At 38.0% G+C, this 17,024-nt stretch overlaps 1 protein-coding gene across 1 annotated transcript in view; it reads right to left on the bottom strand.

The window, feature by feature from the left end:
- Positions 1–14,100, bottom strand: part of LOC121232399 (adenomatous polyposis coli protein-like) — a 127,817-nt gene extending 113,717 nt beyond the window's left edge. The window contains 3 exon segments of the mRNA XM_041121553.1: positions 4,771–4,923; positions 12,306–12,515; positions 13,984–14,100. Of these exon segments, the coding sequence (XP_040977487.1) occupies positions 4,771–4,905 (135 nt within the window). The 5' untranslated portion in view covers positions 4,906–4,923; positions 12,306–12,515; positions 13,984–14,100.
- Positions 14,101–17,024: the final 2,924 nt, after the last annotated feature.

Raw genomic sequence — 17,024 nt, 5'->3', positions numbered from 1 at the left:
GAAAGAGTTAAATGCATAAACCTCTTCTGGAAGGGGCAGAAAATACAGCTTGTACTTGCATGATTTTATTCCCTATAGGACATAAATTATTTGAGAAGCATTCTAATGTAAGAAATCAAAATCAGTTCAAATTACATTCTTCCTATTTTATTATTGATACATGTGGACATAATATAGAGGCAATTAAATAAGTTGGAAAATATTATACAGAATATAAATTTACATGTATTATATAAAAATGAAAGGAAAAGCTTTTTAATCACAGAACACTGTGTACAATAGATTGTTTTCTTACAAGAGAACACATTACTCATTTTACTGTAAAATCAAAGCAGAGTGAATGTGGAAATCAAGCATGAACCAAGTTATTATTTTGCTGCTGCTTGAATACCTGAAGTTAAATTACATGTACTTATTCCCACCAAGATCTTACATGTGGAAAGAGCTAATTCGTATTAATATATTACATAAAGAAATACACACTGACAAAAAAAATACTTGTTGATTACACAAACTAAACAGAAATGTGTTCATTTGCAATTGTCATGGTTTAAGCCCAGCTGGCAACAAAGCACCATGAGGCCCCTCACTCACTCCTCCCCCCCCAGCCCCAGTGGGATGAGGAGGAGAAAATATAAAGAAAAGCTTGTGGGTCGAGACAAGGACAGGGAGGGATCACTCACCAATTATGGTCACAGGCAAAACAACAGACTCAACTTGGGGAAAAAACCAAATCAATTTAATTTACTATCAATCAAATCAAAACAAGGATAATGAGAAGTAAAACCAAATCTTAAAACACCTTCCCACCACCCCTCCCTTCTTCCCAGGCTCAACTCCACTCCAGGTTTTCTCTACCCCCTCCCCTCAACAGCACAGGGGGACGGGGAATGGGGGTTACAGTCTGTTCATCACACATTATTTCTGCCGCTTCATTCTCCTCAGGTGGAGGACTCCTCACTCTTCCCCTGCTCCAGCATGGGGTCCCTCCCACAGGAGACAGTTCTCCACAAACTTCTCCAACATGGGTCCTTTCCGCAGGCTGCAGTCCTTCAGGCACTGACTGCTCTAGCGCAGGCTTTCCCATGGAGTCACGGTCTTCTTCGGGGGCATCCACCTACTCCAACATGGGGTCCTCCACAGGCTGTAGGTGGGCATCTGCTCCACCGTTCACCTCCATGGGCTGCAGGGGAATCACCTCCTCAGGCACACCTCCTCCCCCTCCTTCTTCACTGACCTTGGTATCTGCATAGGTGTTTCTCTCGCATTCCACTCCCCTCCACTGCAGGTTTCCCCTTCTGAAATATGTTATCCCAGAGGCGCTACCACCATCACTGATTGGGTCGGCCTTGGCCAGAGGCGGGTCCAACTTGGAGCCGGGGAAGCTTCTAGCAGCTTCTCACAGGAGCCACCCCTGTAGCCCCCTCCCCTGCTACTAAAACCCTGCCACAAAAACCCAAAACAGCAATATATATATAAAAATGGAGGTCTTTTTCTGACAAGAGTTCTACATTTATAGACAGAAAGTAGATATAACTAGCACTGCACCAATTTTTTCTCTCTTTGAATTTTACAGGTTTTGAACAAAAATAAAATTGATATCTCCATCTTTTTTCTAAATTTGTCCATAGTCTGTGTTTTATGTAGTTACTCTCATTACCTACACATCTAGAGACTTTAACAATTCTCCTATATTTATGGGCCAGCATCATTGTTGCATTGACTGTAAAACAGCATATCTGTTTATTTAAAGAGAACATTTTTCCATACTATTTCATCTTACAGTAAGCTAATAGTAACAGCTGCATTTCCCAAGTTTGTCATAATATTCTCAGGGATTTCTTTTGTTTGAACAGTCAATCCCTAAGAAAACACAAATTAAAAAACAAAGTAGACATTGTTTTATTAATTGTTTTGGCACCCCTGATATCGCATCCATCTTCATTTACCCCCAACATGTTTTCTAGTCTGCAAATGGACAGTTTTCACTTTTAAATATGAAATTTAGCTTTAAACATGAAGCATTCAGACATTATTCTTATATAGGTCAGTTTATAATAAATGCATCTACAAGATGAGTTCATGTTAAGCTTTTAATTCTAGTATGATTATCTTACATTTCTGAGATGGAGAAATTATTAAAATGAGGCACACTTGCACAACAGTTTTAACACTACTGCTTACAAAATCCCTTTCTTTAAAAATATTGAATATTGTCTTTAAAATGCCCTTCCCATGTATATTGTTTAATTAGTTGTGGAAGGAAATAAGGCAATAAAGGAGATACAAGTAAATATATCAACAGTCCAAAGAATCACTATGAGATGTTTCTACCCTAGCCCACAGAACAAAATAAACGGTATAAGAATGACAATGTTGCTATAAATACAGAGAACCACAGCTCATCTCCCCCACTACCAACTCCCTTTCTCCCATTAATATTTGGAATTGTATTGGGTGGGAGAGGCTGCTAGGGCTCTATTTCCATCTCAAAGATAATTATGTGCTATCCCAAAGGATTGTTTTTTCAAAGTATTTGGACTTTTAATTATTTATACGGTAGCTAAAGAATCAGAAAAGTGGAGGTTGAAAGTCCTTCCAATTACTTAACTTCTAATTATTCCTAAACATGGCGCTAGAACTACACAAACTATGAAGCAAGCAGTCTCAGTGGAACAAAGTCACCATGTACCTTCTCCTAAAGCTTATAAAACTAAAATTATCTCTTGACCAAAGAGAATGCTGCAATGATCTCAAATTTTTTCACCCACATACTCCAATTCCCAAGATCATTCCTAAACCATCTTTCAAATTCAAGATAAGGCAAAGCAAGGTTTGAATACTTTGCAAATACATCTGAAGTACAAACAAGGGAAAGAAACAGTGTCTCACTTCAGGTCCAGGAGCAAACACTCATAAGGAATAGAGCTGGTTAGGATTTTTTGATAGAACAGGGTTTAAAAGAAAATAAATCAAATTAATCTAAACAATCCTCTCCCCCCCTCCACCCCAAATGAAGAGAAACATACTGAGTTTGGTGGAGGTTTTTTAGGATACATTCCTCAGGTCCAGGAAAGCATTTCAGAAAAAGAAAATATGAAATATCTACTCAAAATATACTAATAAAGACAGTTCTGTGGAGTGTGATAGAATCACTTTCTGTTTGGTGATCTGCCAGATTTGAAGTAAGGACATAAAGCTGTCTCACATACCAAATTAATGCCCTAGAGACCACCTTATACAGCTGGTTTATTCCCAAGTCACTGGAAATTTAGTTATATACAAAAACGTCAAAAGAAAAAAGATAACTATATGGGGAAAAAGAAGGGGGGGGGAAAGACTTTTTTTCTGTCCCTTTTTCAAACTATGAGCAAGATCATCACCTGTCCTACTCTTCACTCCCTTATTTTAGACTGCAATGACAGGGAGAAAGGGAGAATTATTGATAAATTTGTTATAATATTATCTTAAGAAAAACAGTAGAAGTGACAGATCTAGCTCAAATTTTCTGATACATAGTTAAGCAAACAAGCAATTATTTCAGAGTTATTATTAATGCCAAATATAGTTTCAAGTAGCTGGCATAAACGACTATAATTTCAATTCAGAAAGCAGAATCATTTTCATCTTGCAGTACAATGCAAAGATTAAATATAACTAAAAAATATGTAGTTCTTTCAAGTGTTGTCATAACTAATAACAGTAATTCAGAACACAAGAAAAATTTTCTTCTTATAATGAATATATAGCTTAATCTAGATGCTTGAGGAAAAGAAAGTTCAATTAAAAGTACATTTAAATTGCTACATTCATCAAATCGGCACATTTCATATAATTATAAAGTAACAATAAATCTACCACATGAAAACGGTAAAGCAAGGAGATGGGCATACAAATGTTGTTTAATGTTTAGAGTATGCCTACATTATACAGTAGTATATGCAGAGATACCAAAAATTTCTAAGCCATGTTAGCTTAGGTACCAAAAGCAGCTCAGTTTTCCCAGATGTAGCACCAAGAAACAGGATTTGTCAGCTCAGGAAAAGCACTACATTAATACAGCTATATTGCTTATGAAATTCTGCCTTGTTCAGTGCCATCTATCACACAAATACAACTGTAACTATAGATGGATTTTGATCAGTAGGAAGATAAATTCCATCTGAGCTTAGTGTTTCCTCTTGGATAGGTGGCTCCAAAGGCCTACACCTAGCCAATAAACACTAGACAGACACATTTGGGTGAAATTACTAAGTATAAATTTAGGCCTTGGGAGAGACTGGAGACTTGCGGTATTATTTTAAAATGAGCTTTTCTTTTTGGGATGTTAAGTAAATATTGTAATAAAACTAAAATTTTTTAAACTTACCTTAAAACACTGAAAACCTCCAGTCTCTCCACTGTTTTCAAAAGCTGAGCAATGACTGCTTTGTCATAAACTATGTCAACAGACTAGACTTCCTGCTGGGAAGTACAGCAGTGGTAAAATGGTAGGGCTTATCACGGACCAGAAAAGAAGATATGAAAATGGAAAGGTATATCTAAAAACTGTTTTGAAATGTTGTTTTTGAAATTTCAAAAACAGTTTTCATAATCAAGTAGATTTAATTAATAGTTTTCCCTTACACAGCCTGGAAAGGGATTTCTGTAGGAATCTAAAAGCACATAAAATTTCTTGAGCAACTACCAGTCCATTAAAACACTCATACATAATCAAAACCGAAAGGCAATAACAGAAATGGTGATACACACAGACATAGGTTGCAATACCTTCATGTTAGATGCCTCAGTTTCCAGCTTTGTTAGGTGATTTGAGTTGTCCTCTAGCTCTTGTCGAAGGTTAGAGTTCTCCATCTTTAATGCTTCAACTTGCTTTAACAACTGGTCATATGAAGCTGCAGCCATCCTGGGCTACCCTCAGCCCTGGAAAAATAAGAGAAGATACTAGATTTAAACATTTTAGAAAGAAAAACCATATCTAAACATAAAATTACATCTCAATCTTTCCCATTTACCACTCAACTTACTAAACATTTCATTCAAATCCATTAAACCAAACTATTAATGCCTAGAACTAACATCAATTCAATGGCTTTTTTTCAGTAGGCTTCCATTTGATACACAATTCAGTAAATGAAAGATGATAACAATTGCTTTAGGTATTAGGGGAAGCCAGAATACACAAGGGGAAATCATACCATTATACAAAAGCATCCTTACTTTTAAGTACTTCAATTATAACAATAAGAAACTAAAGAGATAATAGATCGTATTTAATAATTTTTTAGTAGTCAACAAGCACTGTCAACCATATCTAGAAGACGCTGACTGCCCACACATTTTGTGAATTATAGACACAGATGCTCAGCATTCCCTACAATAACACATACTAATGAAAAAGTGTAAAAGGAGAACAGTAAATACTGAGGAATTTTAACAGAACATAAGCATCAAATGTAATAGCAATCAAGTCTTTTGCAAAAAAACTCCAAGGCGTAAAGACTAAAATAAATATCCATATATTTCTAACACAAAAAGTGGAAATACTGCACAGTTAAAGAAACAGATGAAAGGCCATTCTTAATATTGAGATACCCTATATTATAAATACAAAGAGGAAGAGTAGGAAAGATATAGCATATAAATCATAAAATAAAATATTATAGTGATTGTGTTAATAAGTCATACATGCATTTTAAGCAATCTTTATTTTGGGTAATATTGTCACACAGTCCTAAAACATTACCACAATTATTCAGCCATTATAAAGAAACACGCACACTAAATTAAATGATAAAATTCAAATTGTTTCCCATTTTCCAAAACCAAACCCCAAAGTTATTCATGTAAACAAACAACATAAGATAATTAAAGCCTGGGTAACCACGTTTGAAGCTCTTTACATATGAGGCTATCAAATTCTTATTTTCAAATAAGTCATTCAGCAGAGTAACAGGAAACATAGCACTTCCTACATGTACAAGTTACCCTGCCAATTTCACAGCAAGAATTTCCTGAGCAAATATGGCACCTGTAACTCAAAAGAGAAAAATATAAAAAAGCGTACAGGACAACATTCTTTTTTCATTGCTACTGTAGTACTTTAGAATTATCAAATATCTAAAAGCTCATATTTAGTTTTTATTTTATTATGGAACATAGCTTGCAAACTGTATTTGCAGTATCTTGAAAATTATGCTAACAGAAGAGCAATTTGTGTACCCCCTCACTAAGCCTTTGACCTTTGTAATTACAAGGTTAAGTAACTGCTTGTGTAATCAGCTTTGCTCTTCCAGACAATTCTTAATTGAATTATCAAGCTAATTAAAAAATAGGTTAAATTATCCAAAAAGGTTGGACTTCTCCAATATAAGTTTTGAAAATTGTTTAATCTTTCAAAATTTAAAATCAATGAAAATATAAACAAGAATATCTATTATTAAAGATAGGAACACTAACAAAAGCTTCACTGCATTTGATATGGCAAGTTTATTTCATTTTCAAGAAACAAAACTTCATGTCCTAATCATGTCTCATCATTAAAGAAGGGCCAAGAAAGAAATCTGCCATCTGTGGAATTGTGACTTCAATGACAGTACAAATGAGGGGGGCACACATGACACCACACCTTAATAAATTTCTTTTTCCTAATGTGGTCATGCTAGACAGGAGACCTTACTTTTAGAGAAATGAAGACAATCCAAAATATTTATTCTATTCCATGGATTCTGTACTTTTTATAATCAGGCAGTTCCACCTAAAAGGCAGATAGCTGTCAAAGAGTTATAACAAAAAAAAATATCCAGAAAGGCAAATTGTTTGTGGCCCATTTCATGCATGTATTCATTTGATAAGTACTAGTTTGCCATTCTAATTAATAAAGCCAACAGCTATAGTTCACATTTCTTTTCAGAACATACACTACGTGGCCAATCCTGCCCAAGCAAAGGTGGATAATTTTAAAATGTTTTCACTTCTGAAGTGCTATAAAATGACATTGTATTGTAATACTGATAGAATCTGTTGGTTTATACGAGAGTCTATGACTACATTGCATAAATAGTAAACTTTATTTTTCATTTGTTGCACCTGACATGTTAGAAATTAAGTATATCACACATTCATTTACATCTAATTGACAGAAGTCACTGTGTGCCATATTTTACATGCATGTCAATTCTAACTAGAGTACCTTTTTCTTACTGTCGTGGTTTAACCCCAGCCAGCAACTAAGCACCACATAGCCACTCGCTCACTCCTCCCCCACCCAGCAGGATGGGGACAGAAATCAAAAAAAAAGGTAAAACTCATGGGTTGAGATAAGAATGATTAATAACTAAAGTAAAATAAAATATAATACTAACAACAATAATAATAAAATAATAATTGTAATGAAAAGGAATATAATAAAATAAATTTTTAAAAAAAAAGAAAAAAAAAAACAAACAAGTGATGCACAATGCAATTGCTCACTACCTGCTGACTGACGCCTGAGCAGAGATCTGCCCCTCCCAGTCAACTCCCCCCACTTTATATACTGAGCATGACATTCTATGGTATGGAATATCCCTTTGGCTCATTCAGGTCAACTGTCCCGGCTATGCTCCCTCCCAGCTTCTTGTACCCCTGCTTGCTGGCAAAACATGGGAAACTGAAAAATACTTGACTTAGGATAAGCACTACTTAGCAACAGCTAAAACATCAGTGTGTTATCAACATTATCTCACACTAAATCCAAAACACACTGTACCACCTACTAAGAAGAAAATTAACCCTATCCCAGCCGAAACCAGTACACTTACATTATGTTAATCCATGGTTAGTATGTGTACTGGTTTCGGCTGGGATAGTTAATTTTCTTCATAGTAGCTGATATGGTGCTATGTTTTGGATTTGTGACCAAAACAGCATTGATAACACAGGGGTGATTTAGGTATTGCTGAGCAGTGCTTACACAGCATCAAGGCCTTTTCTGTTTCTCAGGTTGCCCCACCAGTGAGTAGGCTGGGGGTGCACAAGAAGTTGGGAGGGGACACAGCCAGGACAGCTGACCCCAACTGACCAAAGGGATATTCCAGACCATATGACATCATGCTCAGCAATAAAAGCTGGGGGAAAGGAGGAGCGGGGGGCGGGGCAGGGGGTGTCATTCAGATGAAGAAGCCCTGCTTTCCTGGAAATGTCTAAATATCTGCCTGCCAATGGGAAGTAGTGAATGAATTCCTTATTTTGCTTTGCTTGCACATGCAGCTTTTGCTTTATCTATTAAACTGTCTTTATCTCAACCCATGAGTTTTCGCACTGTTACAACTTCCGATTCTCTCCCCCATCCCACTGTGTGGGGCTTAGCTGCCTACCAGGGTTAAACCACAACAGCATGAAAGGTCAGATAAAATGAAGAACCTGATATTTTTATCCTTCTGTCAACTGAGAAATCCTCACTCATGCATTTCAAAGTTAAAATAATTAGCCACATTAACAATATGTATAAACACAAAAAAAGAAAATGTAGAAAAATGAATGAGGGGAGGAGCTACAGTAGAAGAATAGCAATTGGATAGCTCTGTTTTACATGAAAAATAAGCTTAAACGTACTTATATTAAATGAGTATGGATCCAGTTACTGAAGGGGAGGGGCAAGTAATGCATCTTAAATGAAGTGGCTGTCAACCCTCTACAAAACCAACTTTCAGGCTATATTTCACAAAGAAAAAAGTTTTACTTACTACATACCCAATAATAAAGATTTTTTTTTTCCCCTTTAAAGAAATGAATTCCAAATAAAATCCACCAAAATTCTCTTAGCTGGAACACTATTAAATGCTTTCAAATAACAAAAATAAGAGACCTATTCAGCAAATTGCTAATTTCAATTGATTTGTGAAGACTCAGAGCAAAATTAAAGATTATCTTTAGACAATCTGTTGCTACAACTCACTTAGCATATGAAAATTGGAAGCAAAGCCAAAGAACAAATTTTTTTTAAATGTATTTTTACCTTCTCCTCCTCCTGATATAAGTTTTCAAGCACCCTCTTCCTTTTGTGTAATGTTTGTTGGTTTTGGGTTTTTTTAATAACATGGAAGTGGGACATCAGTGCTAAGAGACAGTATTTTACTATTGGCTAGGAGTCACTTATTGATTTATTCAGATGTCAAGTATTACTCCACAGGTTTTCAGATTAAAAAACAAAAACACTATTTGAATTAGTTGATTACCACAAGCTGGGTAATCAAAAACATCTCCAATTTTTATTAAATAACAGATGTCCAAACTGACAATAAGCTACACTTTGCTCTAGGCCCTCTTCAGTCAGACAAGGTTCACAACCACATATTTCCTCATTCGCAGCAGAGACCATATAGCAAGCCCAAAGTAAAGCAAGGAATGGTTTACACTTGGCCCTTTAGTCTGAAGCTGTAACGCTGCACACATACACAGAAACATATTCAAGATCCATGGGGCCAGAATCAGTTTGATCAAGAATAAATATGACTCTCTACTCCAGGTATGAAGTCACTGTACTGGGGAGTCGAGGAAGAATTGTTTGTTCTGATACCAATTTCATACTTTATCCAACACAAAGGAAAATACATGACACAGAACACAACCCACCTTCGGTAAATTCACTATTACATTTGAGAGTCAAGCTCCCTTTTGCACTCTAAATCTGAGTTTCTTTTTGCAGAGTGGTCTAGATTCAAATGGAAGTATGGAGATACCCCTATTGCTAGATTTACTTCAATAACTAACTCTGGGGATGTAGGAACTTCAGGCTTTAACTCCACCAATATAAGAAACACCTAGAATCTAGGTCTCCTAGTTCCCTAACCCATTTTCTCATTCTTAGGAGATGGAGGAAAAGAAATCTCTTACCAAAGTAAAATGACATTATGACAAGAAATTTCACTATGCTGTACTGAATCAGGAGTTTGCATAAATACACATATCAAAGCAGAATTTCAAGTTGGATATAACTCTTTCAGACACTAAAACCAAAATTAATCAGCAACCTAAATTTATGCAAATGTACTGTTAAGATTTAGACATGCATTTTTCTACATTAAGAAAATTGTATTGGTGTTAACTGTGCAGGAAACAGGAATTTAGATGTGCTCTTTTTAGTCTGAAAACCCCATAGAGATAGGCAAAACCACCAATATTCTCTGAAAACTTACAATTTTATATTGATCAGTGTTCTTTATTTGAAAACAATATATTCAACATACCCTGAAGAGGTTCTGCTTAAGAACCCCAAGCTCAACAATTTATGATATATTAATTAAATCTTATTATGGAAATATTTCAGCCTCCATTACTAGTTTTTTTTCAGTCATAAATGCTATTATTACCAGAACTTCCTGTAGAACAAATTAGTCTTTTCAGAACAGAAGTTAAAGAATAATTTAAAGTGTAAAACCCTAACATGTCTTTTTCTCAACAATATAGACAATATTTTCACTACAACCTATTTGTTTCAACTTTTAAAATCTTCAGCTGAACAATTATTCAGTCACACATGGTAACAGGCTGATTTTTTTGTTTTGTTAGTGAATAAGTTGTATAGCTACTTCAGAGAACAAAAAACAGTGGAAAAAAACAAAATTATTTTCTCCAGTAAGGCCCAATCCAAACAATACTGAAGTCAACTGGGGCTCCAGTTCATTACACTGATTTTGGATTATAAACTTCATTGAAAGACCAATAAATCAGATGTCTGACTCACTAATAAGGAAACAGAATTTAGCATTCTACTACCACCACTACTGGTAAGCAAATGTGCTAATGACCAAAGATTTTTTTCACAATGTAGCTACTATTCTTAAGATAACAAATTATGATCATTGTGCCTACAGTTCATTAATATCTAGATTATAATTTAGTACTGTTAGAAAGGACGATCAACTCTGATTTCTTTCTACAGCCACAAGTTTTACCCAACTATCCTGTGCTAAGCCAAATATCTCATTCTTATTACTCTACTGTTCTGTTAGTTTTTGTAATTCATTCCCAGGTGACTAATGGGGAATTGTTTCTTCAAGGGCATATCACACTGAATTCAGGAAAAAACCAAAACTTATTCAGTAGTAGATCATACTGTCATTAAAGCATATTTTTGAGATTTTCAAATTAGTTTCTTATTAATCCTTTTAACACATTTCAAAACATTTTTTGAAGTACTAAAGTCTAAGGGTTCTGACTTGCAAGAGATTACTACTAATGCTGGGATGGCTGGAACAGTGCCTGCCCTACCCATCTCTGCAAGGTTCCCAACCAGGGAAGAGAGGAGGGCTCAGCTGCTCACATAGCAGCTACTGAACCACTGCAGATTACTGCCTGACTACCAATGTAATCTGAAGTAAGCATGTGGGCCATTAACCGCAATGGTTCAACAGGTATTATATGAGTATTTCCAAAAGACAAGCAGGGCTGACAGACAGGGGCAAAAACCCTGCACAGCTGTTCTAAGGTAAGCCAGCTCCACCCATTAATTTCAGCCATAAATGTACAATTTTCATATAGTCACTTTTATCAATACACTTAAAACATCAAGAAAAATCAAGTAAGGTTTATTTCGCCATAATTTTTTTTTAATATATCAAACCATGCTGATTTGCATTAATTCAATTGCTCTGTTGCCTGAATCTTTTATCAGCTTCTCCGCTCTTCTGTCTGAAGCCTGACTTCAGGTTAAATGGTTTATATACAGATATCCTTCTGCTTGTCCTTTTTCAAATCTGGCAAAACATAAGCAGTCTTCCAAGTCTTTTTTGGCATTTAAGAATTTATCAAAGTATCAGTGGGACAGAGACTGTCTTATCCAGTTCAGTTTGGGGCAAGTTTTCCAGGCCTGCTAATTTAAAAATATTTATCCTTCACAGGTTTAAATACTCTCCTTGTATATTCACTGAAAAATACTCCATCTTCCTCAGGTCATAAAAGCCCATTATCCTGATTCTTTCCAGATAGAGCACAAAAATATTCATGCCTTTTCCAGTATCACACTGAAAAATCACAATATTTCCACTTGGTGACATGCCTAAGCCTTACTAAAATGGTTTTTGTTGTGAACCTATTTAATCTTCCTATCCCTATAAGCATCGAAGAACAAACCCAAAAATGCCTACTCAGTAGAAGGGAGGTTATTTTGTTTGGTTTTTTCCTCATCTGGGCTATGTGGGCACATAGACATAATGAGGAAACTAAAAGAGCTCTAAGGCTTTGGGTATAGTTAAACAGAATTAAGAAAACAGTATGGAATAAGAGTGTTCATGAATGGAACAGCAGTGTTACAAATCTCATACCTTCAGTTCCTATTCTCATTCGTTTTGCATTAAGTGTGCCCAGGTCATCAGTCAGAGAGATGCGGGAAGGAGTAGAAAGCAGCCATCACTGAAAACTGTTCTTTGGTTGTTCAGAAGTTTGTTGTTTTAGAAACAAAGACTTTGTTGCAAACTCAGTAAGTTGGAGTTGTCTCGTCAAACCTTTTTTGTGCATCGTTGCATTTAACAGAACTAAAGAGGAGGAAAAAAATATTTTATCAGTTTCTTGGATTCTCCTTAAAAATACAGAAGTCTGGTTCCAGGAAACTACTTTCAGTGGACATATTTGTGTATTTTCAAAGAACTGGAATTTTGATAAAATATTCAGAAATTAAGTGCATTAGAAATAACAAAAAAGTGAACTAAGTAGTAAAAATAAAGGTGCACTTTCAACAGAACAAACAACAAAGGAAGGAAAAAGATTTAAGTTGGAATTAATCTATATTGTATTATTCATATATGCACAGCAATTTAATAAAAATACTTCTATACAAACTAAAAAGTTGTACATTTCCTGCTATACCTTTAAAAGGCATCTTTCAACATATGACTATCCAAACCAGTCTAAACTGAGTTTTGCTGATCCATTGAAAAAAAAAAAAAATCAAATGAAAAATGCTCCCTACAGTTCATAGTCAAAGTCCTACAGCTAAGTCAACAGAAAAGATTTTAAGTTTTGACTCAAATAGTAAATACGATCAAATAATTTGGCAGCACGTCTTCCAAAAATCTTGGGTTTTGCAAAACTAAGGTGTATTTTGATAACAATTACTTAACTACTAGAATAAAAGCTGCATATCTGACAAAGAGAAAGGACCCACCCATTAACATTTCCCAAAGCATTCAAGTTAAACCACAGATCTAAGCATATCTTTGCAACGTTAAATAATTTTTAAGAAGTCAGAGAATTTTAGGGTTCGTTAAACATACAACATTCCTCTTATAAAAATCCTCAGTATTTCTGCTGCTACATAGCTCGCAGTTGGCCACCTATCAGCGCATTTCTGAGTGCAGCAGTACAGACCAGCTTCTCGTCCCTTTACAGCTCTCATTTTCCAGCGAAGAGAAAAAGCTGCTGCAGCGAAGCGCAGAGGCGGCACCGCCGCGTCCTGTAACTAACAACGCCAGGCTGGCGCCACACACAAGGGAGCTCCTTACCGTTTCACAACGGGACGTGCATTATCCCCAGAGGAACACGTTCATGTTCCGACCCCACAAGCAAGGGCTGCGCATCCTGAAATACCTGCCTCGCCTCCCCTCCCCCTTCTCTCCATAGCTGCATGGCGGCACAGCCGCGCCAGAGCACAGCAGTAGAGGCTTTGTGACCCTCGCCGGCAGCTGCCGCTGTGGCAGCGCGAGGAGGCAGGACGACTTCAGCCCTGCTCACCATATATCCCTTCCATTCTTCGTTATCCGATGCTCCTTTCCTTAGATACGGTTCCCCCCTCCCTTCCCCGCCCCTTTTTATGTCAACAAGCCTTTTTTCTTTTTTTTTTTTTTCGCCTATTTTAACCACAAAAGCGTTTTTTCTCCCTTTCCGACGCCACTGCCTCCGTCACAGGCGCGGCTGAGCACCACAGGGAGCCATCCTCGGTTCCCCCCGCAGCAAGGCCACCAGGATCCAGCAACCCTGTGCCACCGCACGCACTCATTCACTCACCCCATCTCCGCAACCGCTTATGCTTCAATCCCGCTACCGGCAACCCCACCCGCGCCCAGTGGCTGCGCTAGTGCCGCGACCAATACGGCCCCCCAGTCACGTGCCGCCCGGCGCCGCCGCACAGCCAATACGGCGGCGCGCCCCGGAGATTGTCGTCCGTCCCGTCCTTCCCCCCCTCCGGAAAACAGTTGCGTACTCCAGGCCATCGCCCTAGGCAGGAGGGCTCCGGCGAGAGCTGCTTCCTGAAAACGTACGTTTCGCCGCATTTAACACTTACTGAAATGACGGCGAGCTGCCGCTCTCGGCACCGGGAGCAGCCCTGCCAAACACAGCACGCATCGCCGACATTAAATGCTTTAGAGGGACTAACAAGCAGCCGTGCGGACTGGACAGCATTGTCGGGGGGGGGCGCTTCCCCTGAGTGGCTACCGCATTCCTCTTTAACGCAGATTCATCCACAGAGTTAAGGGGAAAAAAAAAGTACAAAAGTAAACCCACACCACTCGGCCGCCAACAGTGAAAAGCAGGACCCAAGGGTATACCTCTGCCTGAAAGTTAATGCAAACGAGGCTAGAAAAGTTAAAGCATTAGTTGCATCTGAATAACTCTGTGCAAAGACACAGAATAACAAGGCTGTGTTAATCTCAACCAATATTACAATGCTATGAAAAGGACACACCACTAATTACTTAAGCCATCTAAAATCTGTTGCCAGTCTGAATACACCTACTATGCACACATTACAGAATACAGAATATTATTTCTGTTAATGCACATACGACCAGTACCCCCTGCTCCTGACCCCTGGTAGCATGGTTAGCATAACCAATGCCATTTTCTAAGACAAACAGCCATAATATGTAAGCATGCTGATCACATATCACCCCCTTCTCTCTTCCCCATTTCAACACTGTGGTTGTCACCAGGATGTGATGACCCCCATTATAGAACAGATAAACACCCTATCAGCATTAAGACAAGACTATTTGCCCACCAAGCACTGTTGCCAGGAAGTGGTGCTACCCGATAAGGAACAGGGAAGCATAACAGCACATGAGATCTTGACTATAAAATCAAGCAGCTGCAAGTCCTAAGGGACTTAGACCAGAACTGCTGCTGGATGGCAAAACCCATGATCCCCCCGTGGTCAGGGATACCTCCACCATTGTCTTCTTCCTCCAAGGATTGAGTGACTCATGTTCTTTTACGTAAAGTCTGAATCTAGATTATTATTATTATTATTGTATCACATGCTGATTATTAAGAATTTGACCCAATCTGGTGACTTAAAAGTCCAGGTAACTAAAAACTCTAGATAGTAAGAAAGCTACACCGATTACTAGAAATTCTATTTAACTGAAAGCTATGCTAATTGCTAGAAATTCTGTGTAACAATAAGCTAATAATCCCTAGAACCTGCCTGTCCCTGTAGCATTAAGCGACAACATATGCTCATATTAGACCAAGAAATTGATATTCTTTTTCAGTGTTTCCCAGAGACTGCCAAGCTCTGGATCTGCTTAATCTCCACTAGAATTATCTTTTCTAATCAAATAATTTCATCTTAGAATATTGTCCTTCAGCTGCTCAGAGACTGAATCAGTCACTCAGTAGAAGAAACTGAGCACATGCCTAGAATACCTAGTGGCCTGAGTTACAGGACAAAGCCATATTTTGCTTATTCTTAATATTTAACATCAGACATAAGTTACAGTATTCACATATATACATGACAAATGGATGACTGCACATACAAATAGATGATCAGATTCAGTTCCTTGGTAAGTTGAGGTTGAAAGAAGTCACTGCTAAAAAAAAAAAAAGAATGCATGCGACCTGATTGTTTGAGCTTTATAGGAAACTTATGAGCATCCCAAAACTTTACACTGCTTTGGAAAGATTATCAAGAAAAAGGTAATCATTCCACTGAAATGATAGCTCCATTTGTCAGTCTTTGCTTTGAACAAAAAATTTATTTCTTCCTTTAATCCTTCAAGAACTGCAATTCCTTGCAACATGTGTACACATAAAAAGTTGCAATGACTATAATCAAGTCTCACACTACAAAGATTCAGTCGATTGCTTGTTAAGGTCAGGAAAGTCTTCCAGCTCTTCTCTCAGGACCAATACAGAATTTGCTTCATCATTAGTTGCCTTCTGTGATAGTAGAGATGAGCCGGTGCAGGATTGTACTCCTGGAGAATGGACTGGTACTCCCAGTGAGCACAAAGCACCCTCACAGATGTGTAGTGGTCTATTCCCATGACTGGAGTGCTGCAACAGAGAGATACAAGCTTTTTAGGATGGACAGGATGGGAAGATGAGGAGGGGGAAGTTGTCCTTTGTGAGACAACAGCTGGTATGCATCAAGCTCTGCCTGGGGATGGATGAGGAGCCAATTAAGAGCTTATAAGTAAGGATTAAAAAGCAGACCAATGTGGGTGACATTATAGTGGGTGTCTGCTATGGGCTTCCTTCTCAGAAAGAACAAATGGATGAAGCCCTCCACAGACAGATAGGAACAGCCTTGCATTTGCAGGCCCTGGTCCTGCATGGAGCTCTGCCTGGGGATGGATGAGGGGCTGACCTAGAGCCTATGGGTCACGATGAAAGGAAGGGCAGGGACAAGTAACATTACAGTGGAGGTCTGCTACAGGCCACCTGACCAGGAAGACTGAGCAGATGAGGCCCTCTATAGACAGATAGGAGCAGCCTCACATTCACAAACCCTGGTCCTCATGGGGAACTTCAACCACCCCAATATCTGCTGGAGGGACAACACAGCAGGGCATAAGCAATCCAGGAGGTTCCTGGAGTGCATTAATGATAACTTCCTCCTCCAAGTGATAGTGAGACAAGGGGAGTCAAAAGAATCTCAGTAGATATAATAAAGGGGGATGAAAGATGATGTTTAGCGCTTACATTGTTGAAATTAGCTGAGGCAGAGACAGTCCTTGATAAGAAGAAGTGGCCCCAAGAACCAGCCAATGAGGCAGAGACAGTTCCTGATAAGAAGCAGGAGCTGGCCCCAAGAGCCAGCC

The sequence above is a fragment of the Aquila chrysaetos genome (genome assembly GCF_900496995.4).
Source record: "Aquila chrysaetos chrysaetos chromosome W unlocalized genomic scaffold, bAquChr1.4 W_unloc_3, whole genome shotgun sequence".
Taxonomy (NCBI): domain Eukaryota; kingdom Metazoa; phylum Chordata; class Aves; order Accipitriformes; family Accipitridae; genus Aquila; species Aquila chrysaetos.
This window is presented reverse-complemented; position numbering and strand designations above follow the sequence as displayed.